The following is a 12,934-nucleotide window of genomic DNA, read 5'->3' on the forward strand; positions in this document are numbered from 1 at the left end:
AACCAATTCTAATTTATATTCCCTGTCGAGGAAATAAAATGACCACAAATGAAAAAGCAAACGGATACCGTGATCAGACGTCATCGGAAGTGGATTTAAATTGCCCAGCGGGTGATGTGACGTCACAGCAGGTCGCCCGAAGACAAAAAAGGCGGGAGGGGGCGACAATAACAATGGTGCTGTTTTTAGTTCCGATTCTTTACAACTTGCTGTTAGGCACGGTACCAGTGACACCCACTAATCGCCTCAGACCTCCCCCACCGCCCTCTTCTTCCTCCTCCTCCTCGTCGAGTCCACGCGTGGGAGCCAAGGACCAAAATGGAGCGTGTGCCTTTAAGGCTTGTGACTGTGTTAGCCCGCACACACACACATCCACTGTCCGAACCAAACCCGAACCACTCGAAAAGAAAAGACTTCTCAGCGCATCCTGGTGAGTTTTCAGCCGTTTTAAAGACTCGTTTCGAACGCACGTTGTGTGTGAGAATGAAAACAAATATGCGGGGATTTGTATAGTTTTATGTTTGAGTGGGGAAATGAGTAAAAAAGAAACAAAAATATTTGCGTGGAAATCGGCGAGACTTAAGATGTTGCCAGATGTTTGTTGTTCCTTTTCTTCTTCGCCTCATTCCACCACTATTCTAGTTCTTCTACTCCCATGACCTTGTCTTCAGTTCTTAATACTCTTGTGTTGCCTTTAGTGACCGTCTGAAACAATTGTTCTTGAAAGTTGAATTTAATTTCTATCAATCTCCAAATCGAGTCAATTTCTACATATATACACTGAGTCTGGTGTTGCTTGCAGGGACAGCGTAAAATCACTGATCACAAATTCAGTCCAGTTGAAACTCCCATTTATTTACAATTCATTAAACCGTGTCTGTCAGTGATCTGTCCATCCAAGTTAGGGCACGCCAGAGCAAAGTACGGCCCGGGTTCCACATCTGGCCATCTATCTGTCTGTCCACCCTTTTTGTCTACCCACCAAACCTTTTGATGGTTCTCCCGCCCGTGATGGTAGGTGTTCCTGTGCCGTGCAGGTGAGCCGTCAGGATGAGGCCTGGTCAGCTGATCCGTCCCGCCTCTGCCGCCGCCGCCACGCTCCTTGTCACCCTCCTCTCCACGCTGTCTCTCACCTCGGGCTGCAACAAAGCTCTGTGCGCCAGCGACGTCAGCAAGTGCCTGATCCAGGTAAACGGGCATCCCGCTTGCTGCTTTAGGCAACCTCGGAATGTGGAAAATTGGTAGCGTCTGTTTTGCTTGTGAAGCAACAGGCTGACAGAAGTAAGTGTCAAGTGTCAGTCAAACGCCCGTCCCGGCATCCATAAGTAAGAGGCAAAATCTGATCCTTTCTGTCCTTGCCTTCCAAACGTAACTTTGAGTGGACGTAACTCCAGAGGTCACCTTAGGACTTGATTTGAAAAAAGAGTGGCAAAGTAGCTGTGCCAACATCTGCCGGCCGCGGCGGGAGTTTGGAGCCTGCAATAAGTTGCAGGGCGGAGTTTTGATCCAAGCTGACTTCCTTTTGTGCCACATGTGTGCGCCAGTGCATGATGGGAGCCAGACTGAAATGTGATGTTGCCGCATGAGCTGTCCGCTTGGCTTTCCTCCATCCGTCACATCGAATTCACTCACAATCAACTTATGCCTGCTTACGTGCGTGTGTGTTGAGATAGACGCGTGCATTGCGTGTTCTCGAGAGCGTTTGCGTGAGAGTGCGTACTGTGGATGATAGAGGCTTGTCATAATAATAATATTATAACAAGAAAATATATCAGATTGTTTTTGTGTGCATTTGTATTCCTTTGAGAAAATGATCGCACATGAAATTGCAATGGCAAATGTTGAACATTTTCCCATGGTTGGCTTTATAAATATTTAGATGTTAAAAATAGTCAGGCGCCGCGTTAGTGCTCAGGCTAATTGAATCGGTCAGCGGCTTGTTTGCTCTGGATTCACTTGAGTCGCAACCCAGAACATCTGCCGCCCGCCCCGCTTTCCCCCCTCGCTGCTTCCAGGTGGCTTTTCCCCTCGCTTCTTTCCCTCTCTTTTTTTTTTTCCTTGTGCCCGATGAGTCATCGCCCAGCGAGGCAGCCTGCGCGACCTCGCTGACACCAACTCGCTAGCTGTCAAGAGGCGCAAGGGCTCGATGCCTCGTTACGCCGCCCGCTCGCTCGCAGCTGCGGTCCAGACGCCTCGCGAGGCCGAATGAAAAACACTTCCGAGACAGCGCAGGCTTTCATTGGCGTGTTACGGTAAAATCCGGCAAGATTTTAGTTGGCGTTCTTGACTTTTTGGTTAATTTATTTTGAAAACCCTGAAGAGAATGCTACTTTTGGGGCTTTTATTGTGAAATACGACGTGAACTTAAGTGGCGCCGTGCTTCCGTTATTCTTCCGACAAGATCTGTAAAGGTGGAAAACTATATCGAGTCGACCTTCTATCAGTTTGCTCACCATTAATTCAATCAAAATAGAAGCTCGGTCGGAGCCCGTTGGAAAGGCAGGATCGAAAAAGTGGGTAAACCTTCCGGAATATTTCAGCGCCACCCCCAAAGTGCACCCCTACCTCCCCTCCTCTTGCTTTCTTTCTTACCCGAGACGGAACAGAGAGCACATTCCTCCGAGTCAAGGTCACCGCTAGGAGGGAGGCGGGAGAAAGAAGTGGGGGGAACACCTGGGGAAGAGAACATGGCTCCACTTTCCCCCTCCTCCGGCCCCCCACTCCGCCCCATGCTGTTGCACAAAGCTGCAGAAGCATTGTTCCATATTTGGAGACTTGTAGAGTGTTGAGGAATGAAAACAAACATGCAAAGAGAGAACAGGCAGAGCAAGTTGAGGCTCAGAGCTAAAGCTGGGAATGGACTCACAATTCTAATCATGCTCTTTACTCCACCATCACATATGAGCAAGCCCAGAGTTCAACATGTCAACATTCAAACAAAGCAGCAGCCAACCTAAGTAGGCGTCCCTCCCCCCTACATACGCGACATATACCCCCCCTCGTCCTGGGCCGGTGTAAACGGCGAATGTTTGTATCCCCAGAACAAAGATGTTTCCACCTCAACTCATGACTAAAAGCCAATTGAACCAGCATTTGGGACCTGGAAAGATGACTAACCCCCAGTGATACATATTTATTTGTTTGATGAGTAACAATGTATTTTGTGATCGATCACGCAGGAGCTGTGCCAGTGCCGCCCCACCGACGGCAACTGTTCGTGCTGCAAGGAGTGCATGCTGTGCCTGGGCCATCTGTGGGAGGAGTGCTGCGACTGCGTAGGTGAGCCACGCGCCCATGACTCCGCCGAGGGCAGAGAGTGTGCTCGAAATGACCTCCTGATCATTTGTTTGAAAAGAAGTGTAAAGTTAGTGGTATCATTGGATGCTTTGCTGCTGCTGCTGCCCAGGAATGTGCAACCCCAAGAACTACAGCGACTCTCCGGCCACGTCCAAGAGCACGGTGGAGGAGCTACACCGGCCCATCCCGTCGCTCTTCCGCGCCCTCACTGAGGGCGACGCGCCCGTCAACATGATGGTGGTCTCCTTCCCCGTGGCCGAGGAGCTGTCCCACCACGAGAACCTGGTCTCCTTCCTGGAGTCGCTGGACGGCCCGCACCGCAACGTCTCGGTGCCCGCCAACAGCATCCACGCCAGCTATGACGCGCAAGGTGAGAAATTCTCATGATGAAATATGTATCAACAAAATGGTTACAGATGTGGGAAGCTTGAGCCCATGAGGTTTGTTGCCCCAGAAAAATAATTGGTCTCGCCTTTTTCTCCCGCAGAGAACATGTGCACGGTGGTGTACTTTGACGACTGCGTGTCCATCCGCCAGTGCAAGCTGTACTGCGAGTCCATGGGCGGATCTAAGTACCGCTGGTTCCACAACGCCTGTTGCCAGTGCATCGGGCCCGAGTGCGTCGACTACGGCAGCAAAGCCGTCAAGTGCATGAACTGCCTCTTCTGAGCCTGCCCCGCCTGCTCCACGGGACTACAACCCCCCTTTCACACTGCCGTTTTCTGCCTTTTCAGTGTCGCTCGTTTATGTTCATGGCACCGGCGGCCAAAATTGGTCGGACCGAGCTAAGCCAACCGACTCTAAGCAATCCTGTTTCGACACCCGCGTCGCTTCTCCCCTCTGTTATGATGAAAACGATCCTAAACAAGCCTAAAATCCTCCGTCTCCGTCCTTTAATAAAGGCCGGGGGGGGGGGGGGGTCATTTTCAAAGTTTAGTCCGCAACCGTTACTTCTCACAGCGCGGATGTAAAAAAACTGGATATTTTGGTACCACCCCGATGCAGGAATCTATGAAAGACAAATGTAGATCAATTCCGCTGCTTGTATGGCTCCAATCGGCGAATCTGGCAGGGTCTGTGCACCAAAGACAATGCAACACTCCTGTGTTTTTTCCCACGTAAAAGGCAACGTTGGTTGACTTGCATTGGTTTCTGTCAACCGCTTGGTAATCCCGCCATTGCCATCAGTCCCTGCAAATGTTTTAGTCTGCTGTTGTCTGCCACTGTATAGTTTTCTATTCGTGTTTATTTTGACTCAAGCTGTATTTGATACTATATGATGTCTAATGTATTTTTACATGCTCCAATCCTTCCATTTCTCCCACCAAAATAAAACCTTTTGGTGACGTGGACTTCAAGAGATGCAGAGAGAAAGTATACCAGCGTGTGTGAGCGTGCGTACACTAAACTTAGCGACAGGAAAGGCATCATTTCCCGCATAAACAAGGCTGTCTTTCTGGGCTCGCAGGTGTTCCACAAGCAGAGAAAAGGACAAAGTTGCTCTGTGCCAACCAGCCCACAAACCATCTTTTGTTGCAGGCGCTCCATGGGCCCCTCTTGTGGTCATTGAAGAATGACGTTTTGCCCTTAATACATATATTTATAATCCCAGAGAATAGTCCCGACAATTAATTTTTGGGCCCGAGTTCTATATTATAATGTACACCAAATATTTTGACAGCTGAATGAGTTATCTGGTCACGGGACATTTCATTAAATAAGCGATCTATTTTTCTTTTAGTGCTTGTTCGTCGGGTTGGAAGCTGAGCTACCGGCTACCCCAGAGGCGGAGAATATTTTTTCTTTTTTAGTGTTTTAGAGCCACCTAGTGGACGAACGTTGCAGGTGCACCCCACGTCACTTGAGTCGTAAAATGATTACAGAACTGGACTGGAGTGTAGATGTCGAAGAAAATCCCGTATTAGTATAGGAAGAAATAGACAGGTTTTACAGAATAGCGAACCGCTTTATGGAAAGTTTAGTCATTTAAATATGAAATACATTGACAAAAGTACAACTGGTGCGCATGCACACGCGCCGTCACCTCGGTAGCGGACGCGTGGTCACGTGACGCTTGCATTTCCGACACAACAATACATCACACTCAAGCAATCAAGCGCACCTCGTCTCGCTCTCTCCCTACCCTCCCTCCCTTCGCGCCAGGCTCTCTCTCTCACGCGGTCGCTCTCGGCATGGCGGATGGCGAGAGGTCCCCGCTCCTGTCCGATTTGGGCGATGGCGCCCTGGGCAGCGGCAACGGCGGCCTGTCGCCCAGCTCGGCGCCCTACGGAGTGGCTGGCAAGCCGCAGAGTGAGTAGCCGCCTTGTCGCCGCCTTCTCGCTCACTATCCTCCGCCCTGTCTAGCCCGATGCTAACAGCTAGCTCGAGTACCGGCCTGTCGTGCTTGTGGGTACCCTGGGGGAGAACGCCAGCGTTCGGCGTTCTGTCTACGTCGTCCGCAGGGGTGACTGAATTTATTGTTTTGACTATACATATTTTTTCTAAAAACCTGAACGCATCGCTACAACCTAGCCACTCTGTTGTGATAGCACGCGAGATAGTGCTGCTGCTTATCATCCCATATTGCTACCTAAGCGTCTTATTGGAGACTTATCATCACTACAGTTGTGTTGCAATTCATCTAAAATATACTGGTCGTGTTTTAAGTACATATTATCATTGAACGCGAACACAATTAAGGTCATTGTGCTGGTTCATTGGTTAGCAAAAGCGAAACACCTGTTTAGGTTGACACATCGTGCAGCCAATCGGAAGACGGCAGAAGGCGGGCCCATTAGAGCTCTGGCCAATGAAACGTCGATTATGGAGGAGTTGCGTTCAAATGCCATGTCACGTCCATGTAATGTTTAACGTCTTAAAATCTGATTTTAGAGCTCTGGCCAATGAGGCGTAGATTACGGAGGAGTAGCGTTCAAATGCCACGTCACGTCCATGTAATGGTTAATGTAATGCATTTCAAGCACGTCTGCAGCTTGGAGTTCCCTCCCAGCATTCCTTGAGTGTTTTCCTTGCAAAAGCTGCTTTCACAAAGCAGAACTCGAGACCAAATCTTATTAGCTTGTTAATCATAAATAGGTCACTTGTCATGGGAACTTGGAGGTCTTTTTTTCTTTGTTATCCGTTTGCACTAAAACCATTGTTTGTCACTCTTGTTTACGAGACAAATCCAATTTTACACCAGTTTATAAGGTCTCTTTTTCACGAGAGCAAAGAAATAAGTTGTAAAAGGAAAAAAATAATTTGACATCAAGAAAACATGTCAAACAATCTTATTTTTGAGATGGAAAATCGTTTTACACAAATAAATACAAAACTTAATAATTTATTAGCAATCAATCAAGAACCAAGTTGTGGTGTTGCGAGAAAGTGTGTGTATGATTGCGACTTTCCAATCAACTATTTGATCATGTTTTTGATTCAATCAAACAATTTTTAAATGCATATGTGGGAAATTACATTGAAAATGTTTCCCCCTCTTCAGGCTTCCCACCCTTCCCCAGTCCTGCCCAGCCTTCAGTTCTCCTGGGCGAGGACCCGCCTCCGTACTCGCCCCTCACTTCGCCCGAAAGCGGCAGCGCGCCCGTCATCAGCTGCCGGGTTTGCCAGAGTCTCATCTCGGTGGAGGGCAAAATCCACCAGCACGTGGTCAAGTGCGGTGTGTGTAATGAGGCCACGGTACGTTTAATAAAAAAAAAAAAAACACACATGCACACACATGCGGCTTATGCGCCCTTTTGGTTTTATTGAAAATAATGTCAAGTCAAATAATCCATTCAGGCTCAGACTGTCGCCATTGCAAAACCTTCACTAAGTATACACACTTGAATTTAATTCTTAACTCATTCACTACCACTGGGGGGGGGGGGGGGGGAGCAACTAAAAGTAAAACAAGTGAACCTGAATTGAGTCGTCAATGCGCTTTGGCTCGACGCGCTTACGATTTGGATGTTCAAGTGAAGTGATGAGTTCCTTTGTGCGCGCAGCCCATCAAGAACGCTCCAGCAGGGAAGAAGTACGTCCGCTGTCCGTGCAACTGCCTGCTCATCTGCAAAGTTACGTCCCAGCGGATCGCGTGTCCCAGGCCCTACTGGTACTGGCAACATGATGCACTCCACCGCTTGCGCTGTGTCACTTTGCTCATTTTCAAGCGTGTGCTTGCAGTAAGCGCATAATCAACCTTGGTCCCGTCCATCCTGGCCCGGCTAGTCCGGATCCGCAGCCCGCTGGGGCCCGCGTCTCCTGCGGTCATTGCAGCAACACCTTCCTGGTACGCCGCCCACCCAGCCACTCAAACGCTTTCATTCCTGTTCGTTGCGTTATACGAGTTAGCGTAGCATCAAAAGACTCTATGATAAAAATATAATTGAATAATTTGCAATATTGTGTTTGGAAAAATAGCTGCAATTTATTTTCTTTAACATATGATGGAAACAATAGGACCCATGTGAAATTCCCAAGAAAAGATGCAATCCGAACTTGTGAAAACTGATTGTGGGACTGTTGTGCTTGCAGTGGACCGAGTTCACGGACCGCACACTGGCCAGATGCCCGCATTGCAGGAAAGTGTGAGTACTTAGCATTCTTTTCTGGGAACTTTGAGTCTTTCTGGGAAAGTTGAGTCTAGGTCTAACGCGTTTATATATTTGTAATTGTGTATTTTTTTTTTATTCACACAGTACAATGAATGTGTATGCTGTGCATCCTTGTAAAGTCAACTGTCAGGCAACATTAGCTGACCTTTTGCTGCACTTTAATTTGTGCAACGTGTGGAATTTTAGAATAAATTTGAATGCCGCATTATTTTCAGTCCATTATTGAAAAGTCTGGGGGTTTTTTTTGCGTACCATCCAAATATCTGTTTTGCAGAGATAAGATCCTTTTATTGCTTTAGTGCAACAACAATCATATTTTTGAATAATAATGGGACAATGAATTTTGCAACCATCCTCAACTTCTTTGTCGCCCTCCCTCGCAGCTCCTCCATTGGTCAGCGGTATCCCAGAAGGCGGAGCTTGTGGTGTTTTCTGCTCTGCTTGCTGTTCTGTATCTCCACTGCTGGTCTGATTGTGAGTAAAATGACGACGTAACACGCCAAAGTTTCTGTTGTATTTTGATTGTAGACTCTGTTTGTGCCTTTTTGAACTGGCATACATACAAACATTTATTTGTTCCAGTTTAATGAGGTTTGATTCAGGAAAAACTAGACCAATGGAAAATAACTTTATGCAATGTTAAAAATGACCAGCTGAGGGCGCCAAAGGAGCACAAACCCGCTGAGTCGTTGCGTTGCCTCTCCCCCCCCCCCCCACCTGCGTCTTCCTATTGCGCAACTCTCATAGAGTTGTGCTTTCAAATCATCTCACTAATCCTTTCTGTAAGATCCGCAACAGCTGCCGTGCGCTCCGTTTCATCATCAAGTGGAATTCTAGTGGTGGGCTAATTGGACTTGAGCTCGACAAAATCCTTAAGCAGCAGAAGTTGGAATATTTCAAGCACCAGGATAAGTCTGTTTTGAAGATCCTTTAAAAAAGGTCGAAAGGAACTTTTTTAAATGTCCCCTTGAGATCAAAATGGCAGACCTGCTGTGTCTTTTCAGCCGTAACTTTTCATGCTTGTTTGGTGCGTGTCCGGCTCGCGGTTGCTATCAACTTTGGTCAGGGTCAATTTTCTGACATGGACCGCTTATCTCTTTAGGCTGGCACGTGGCTGAAGGCTGAGACTTACCCCGGCATCTATGCCTCGTGGGCTGTTCTACTGCTTCTGGTGCTGGTGACCCTGGCGCGGGCCTTCTACTGGGCCTGCATGCGGGTCAGCCAGCCTCTCCAGAGCTTCGCATAGATCCCCCAAGCCCCCCCTTCTGTCTGTTGAGTGGCCAGACCGGTGAATGAATGGCTTTAAAAGAAGAAGATAAGAAATATTTATTTCACGATATTGGCCATGTAGCTACTTCCTGTACTCATTTCCTCCCAAATCCGCTTTGTCATTTCCGCGCCTTGAATGAAGCATTTAGCATTTTCTAAGCCAGCGACATTGATGCCGCCACCGTCTTTGTGAGTCAAAAGGATGAAGGAGACGTTTGAAATGTTTTGAGGCGTGTGAAGGTAGAACAGCGCCCGCGAATACCCCCCGCCATCGCAAACCCCCGAGGAGCCACTTTGTTCCTCAAAAAGTGACGCTAATGGAAGGAATTTTGAGTATAAACAAAGCATTTGAGCGACAACAAATTCCGGATGGCGACGTCCAAATGCTCCTTGCAGCTAGCTAACGAGAAAAAGTGGTTCTCGCTGCTCTCGACCGCTTTCTTTGTGAACCCTAGCATAACGTCTAAAGCAAAACTACTGTTTTTGTCATTTACTGTAATAGCACATTGCTTTTTGAAGCGTGCAAGGAAACGTTGCAATCCCTGCTTTCTGTGAACGCACCATCGGGGGACGTTACTTTTAATTTTGAGATGAAGGTGAAAAGCTTTCTGATTGGTCACTGCAGGAGGGTGCGAGGAGCTTTGTCAAATAGAAGGAAAAGGCTTTGCCTTTTGCAAAAGCTGAGAGGGAATTGGAAAAGACTTAACCATAATTGCAATGTCGCTTTTGTTTACTTTCATGAAAAGGACCTAAAAAGGAGGCTTGCTTTCCATTTCTAACATCGCCTCGGTAACTACAATCAACCACCATCAAAACGAGAAACGACTTGCTTGTTGTATGATTTGAGGCTACCTTTAACTTAATTAGTATCGAGAAGGATGTTTCGCTATGGTAACCGCAATTAAAACGTAAGATGAGTCAGTTCCGTCGCAAACTTTTATATTAAAATTCCTGGAGCACTCAATTCTTAAACCAGACCATAATTATGTCGCTAAGTGCTTAAGTCATTCCCGTTAAGTTGGCAACGTCGCCCTCAATTTTTCTTTTGTTGAAGTTGTAATGAGTGTGTTGCCATGGTAACTCCGCTCAAAACAACACATGAGCCCGCGACGTCGCGACACATTTAGCTGTGATCATTTAAATCTGGCGACGCTAACCGCCCTGTAAATTCTCAAACGCTCGATGAACGTTTTGTTTTTCTGTTGATAATCTTTGATTTTGCTGCTGTGAAAGGAAGTGATTAAGTCAATCACTTAGAGCGGAGGGATGCGGAAAAAGAACACTAAAAGTGTGATTGTTTTTATTTCTGTTACATATTTAATGATGTTTTTTGTTTTTTTGATGAGCTACTAACTTGATGAGCCTGCAACACGAACAAACACTTACATGCGCACGCGCACACACACACCCAGCACCTTACACTGCAACAGTTATTTATTTCTACACAGTCAAATTTTGTGCTAAATTTTTGATGACCATGGTAGAGAAAAAAAAGCCTTAATGTTTTATTGTTTTTCCCCAATCATGTTTTTTTTTTATCTGTTCTCAAATCAGTGCAGTAATGTGGGTGGTGTTTTAATAAAGCAGTTAATTGTGTGCGGCCTGTCTGGGGAACAGTTTGTAATTAACGGACCATGTGAACCAGCAGGCTGCCAAATAAAGACATGTCAAATGCTACTGTGACTGCTTTTTATTTTTTTATAAACACCATGCACACACACACACACGCACACACACACACACTGGCCATCAAAATTATTTTAACATACGTAATGCTACAATGTTGGCTCATAAGGCTATCCCTATGATATGCTGTGGCCCAAATAGTAATTTGAATCCTTTGGCGCATAATCATTGTCTTGTCTTACTTGAAAAATGATTTTTGCAAAAATGATAAAATAATTCTGTTGTTTGTTGTCTCCTGCAAAGTAGTTTGTGTTAGAAGTAAAATAATGCCATGAGCATTAGCTTGAATGCTAATATTATGCTTTGCAAACCCACCGTTTGTCTGTTATAAAGAAAGTGTGTTATCTGTGAAAAAAAAAAAAAACTAAACTAAAAATGCTATGTAGCCTGTTAGCTCAAAAGGCCAATGTAATGCTACGTCTGCATACTTGCCCAAAAAAGAAACATGTTGAGGTTTCTAAAAAGGAAAGTCCTCTTTGTCTGGGCACCTTTCGGAATCTGTGAGGATGTTTTTTTTCCTCTTTTTTTTTATTTTTATTTTTTTATTTTATTTTTTTTATCCTTCCAGGACACAAAAGAGATGAAATGTCTGGCTGCAGAAAAGCTTTAAGAGACCACACAAGTCCCCTGAGAGACACCTGAACCACCAGCAAGCCTTTGTAACCTTCTAAGGACGTCATCAAGTGTTTTTTTTTTTTTATGGTACACACACACAAACACTTACACTTCATTGTGACTTGCTGCAGGTCTTTTTCTTTTTATTGACTTAATTTTTCACTGGTTTCTCGACTTGGCCTGCGGGTGCCATAGCTTCGTCTTTGTCATTTGTCTTCATGATGGAGACGAATGACTGTATCACACCCTCATGGATGCAAGATACATTGTAGTCTATAATAGAATGGATATAATGTGGTGCTGTGACCAAGTTTGTGACTCAATTTATTCAAATCAATTTTCACCATTAAAATGTCATTCATCTGTTCCAGCCCCTGAAAAAAGTGGCTGATATTTAATAAAGAAAATTAGCAATTATTTGTATAGAAGACAAATAAAAAAAAAACAACGTAATAAAATTAGCTGGTCTTATATAAAGCGTCTTAAAAGTGCTGCAACTAATAAATTTCAATAATCATTTGTTTTGCCAATTAACTGATAAAACTTTTCATTACCATCCACTTAAAAAAGAGGACATTATTTCAAATTGGCAGTCCAGTAAAAGCACAGCAAATCAACTATAAGTCAGTTGCTGGTTTAGCTAAAAAAAAAAAAAAAAAAGATAATCAATGTGCTCTCGTCAAGGACTACAGAAATCTCTCTCTCTCACACAGACACACACACACACACACTCTCAGTCTCTCTCTCACACTCACTCTGAGTCTGTCACACATGCACACACACACTCACTAAAGCCTCCATCCCTCTTAGACGCTAACTCGATTTGACCCTGAAGACCCGTTGCAGTGTGACCCTCATCTTCTGCAATAACATCATCCTCTTCAACACACACGCAGACACACACACAGGGCACAATGTGCTGTGTTCAAATGTAGAGGAAATGATAGACACCAAGATTGGGTAGAGGCTATGATGCAATGCTAAAGTGTTTGTGTGTGTGTGTGTGTGCAAGTGTGTGTGTACATGATAGGATTAAGATGAAGGGCAGGATGAGGATAAGAACCGTAAAGCTAAGCGCCAGATTAAAGCGAGCGCTTGTCAGCCGTAAAACAAACAGTCCTTTTAGCGTCGGATCAAATCCAGACTTAGCGCACACACGGACAGTTTGTCACAGTCGCAGTAATACTGTCGACTGAGGGATAGACGATGATGTCTCAGATATTATTTTGCCCACAAATCCCTTGTTTCCTGGTACAATATTAGGATTTTGACCTCTGCCAAGGAGGTCAAGAAAATGATTACAATTGGTTCCCAGGAAAACCTTCATGGACAGGTTAAGGGACAAAAGAATTTGGATAAAGGTGCAAAACAATCCATTTGCTTTTTGAATAAGCCAGCGGTCGCGCAAATTACTCCCCCCAAAAAATTGACTAATAGCTGAATCCGTGAATGCC

General features: G+C 45.5%; 2 protein-coding genes across 4 annotated transcripts; both read left to right on the forward strand.

The window, feature by feature from the left end:
* The first annotated feature begins 149 nt into the window (after positions 1-149).
* On the forward strand, positions 150-4,655 carry twsg1a (twisted gastrulation BMP signaling modulator 1a). Of its 2 annotated transcripts, none has more exons than XM_061296093.1 (5): positions 150-430; positions 1,038-1,188; positions 3,180-3,279; positions 3,407-3,667; positions 3,785-4,655. In XM_061296093.1, the coding sequence occupies exons 2-5, from the start codon at positions 1,051-1,053 to the stop codon at positions 3,964-3,966; spliced, it is 681 nt and encodes a 226-aa protein (XP_061152077.1). In that variant the 5' UTR covers positions 150-430; positions 1,038-1,050; the 3' UTR covers positions 3,967-4,655. The 2 variants fall into 2 exon arrangements, with proteins under 2 accessions (XP_061152077.1, XP_061152076.1); XM_061296092.1 differs by having other exon boundaries at positions 154-430; positions 1,019-1,188.
* Positions 4,656-5,351: 696 nt separating this feature from the next.
* pip4p1a (phosphatidylinositol-4,5-bisphosphate 4-phosphatase 1a) lies at positions 5,352-11,786 on the forward strand. 2 transcript variants are annotated; one of them, XM_061295916.1, is made up of 7 exons: positions 5,352-5,607; positions 6,800-6,993; positions 7,302-7,408; positions 7,480-7,585; positions 7,831-7,883; positions 8,294-8,384; positions 11,434-11,786. In XM_061295916.1, exons 1-7 carry the CDS (start codon positions 5,490-5,492, stop codon positions 11,473-11,475), a joined length of 711 nt encoding a protein of 236 aa, XP_061151900.1. In that variant the 5' UTR covers positions 5,352-5,489; the 3' UTR covers positions 11,476-11,786. The 2 variants fall into 2 exon arrangements, with proteins under 2 accessions (XP_061151900.1, XP_061151899.1); XM_061295915.1 differs by lacking the exon at positions 11,434-11,786 and adding an exon at positions 9,013-11,258 and having other exon boundaries at positions 5,353-5,607.
* Positions 11,787-12,934: the final 1,148 nt, after the last annotated feature.

The sequence above is a fragment of the Syngnathus typhle genome, linkage group LG13, assembly GCF_033458585.1.
Source record: "Syngnathus typhle isolate RoL2023-S1 ecotype Sweden linkage group LG13, RoL_Styp_1.0, whole genome shotgun sequence".
NCBI lineage: Eukaryota > Metazoa > Chordata > Actinopteri > Syngnathiformes > Syngnathidae > Syngnathus > Syngnathus typhle.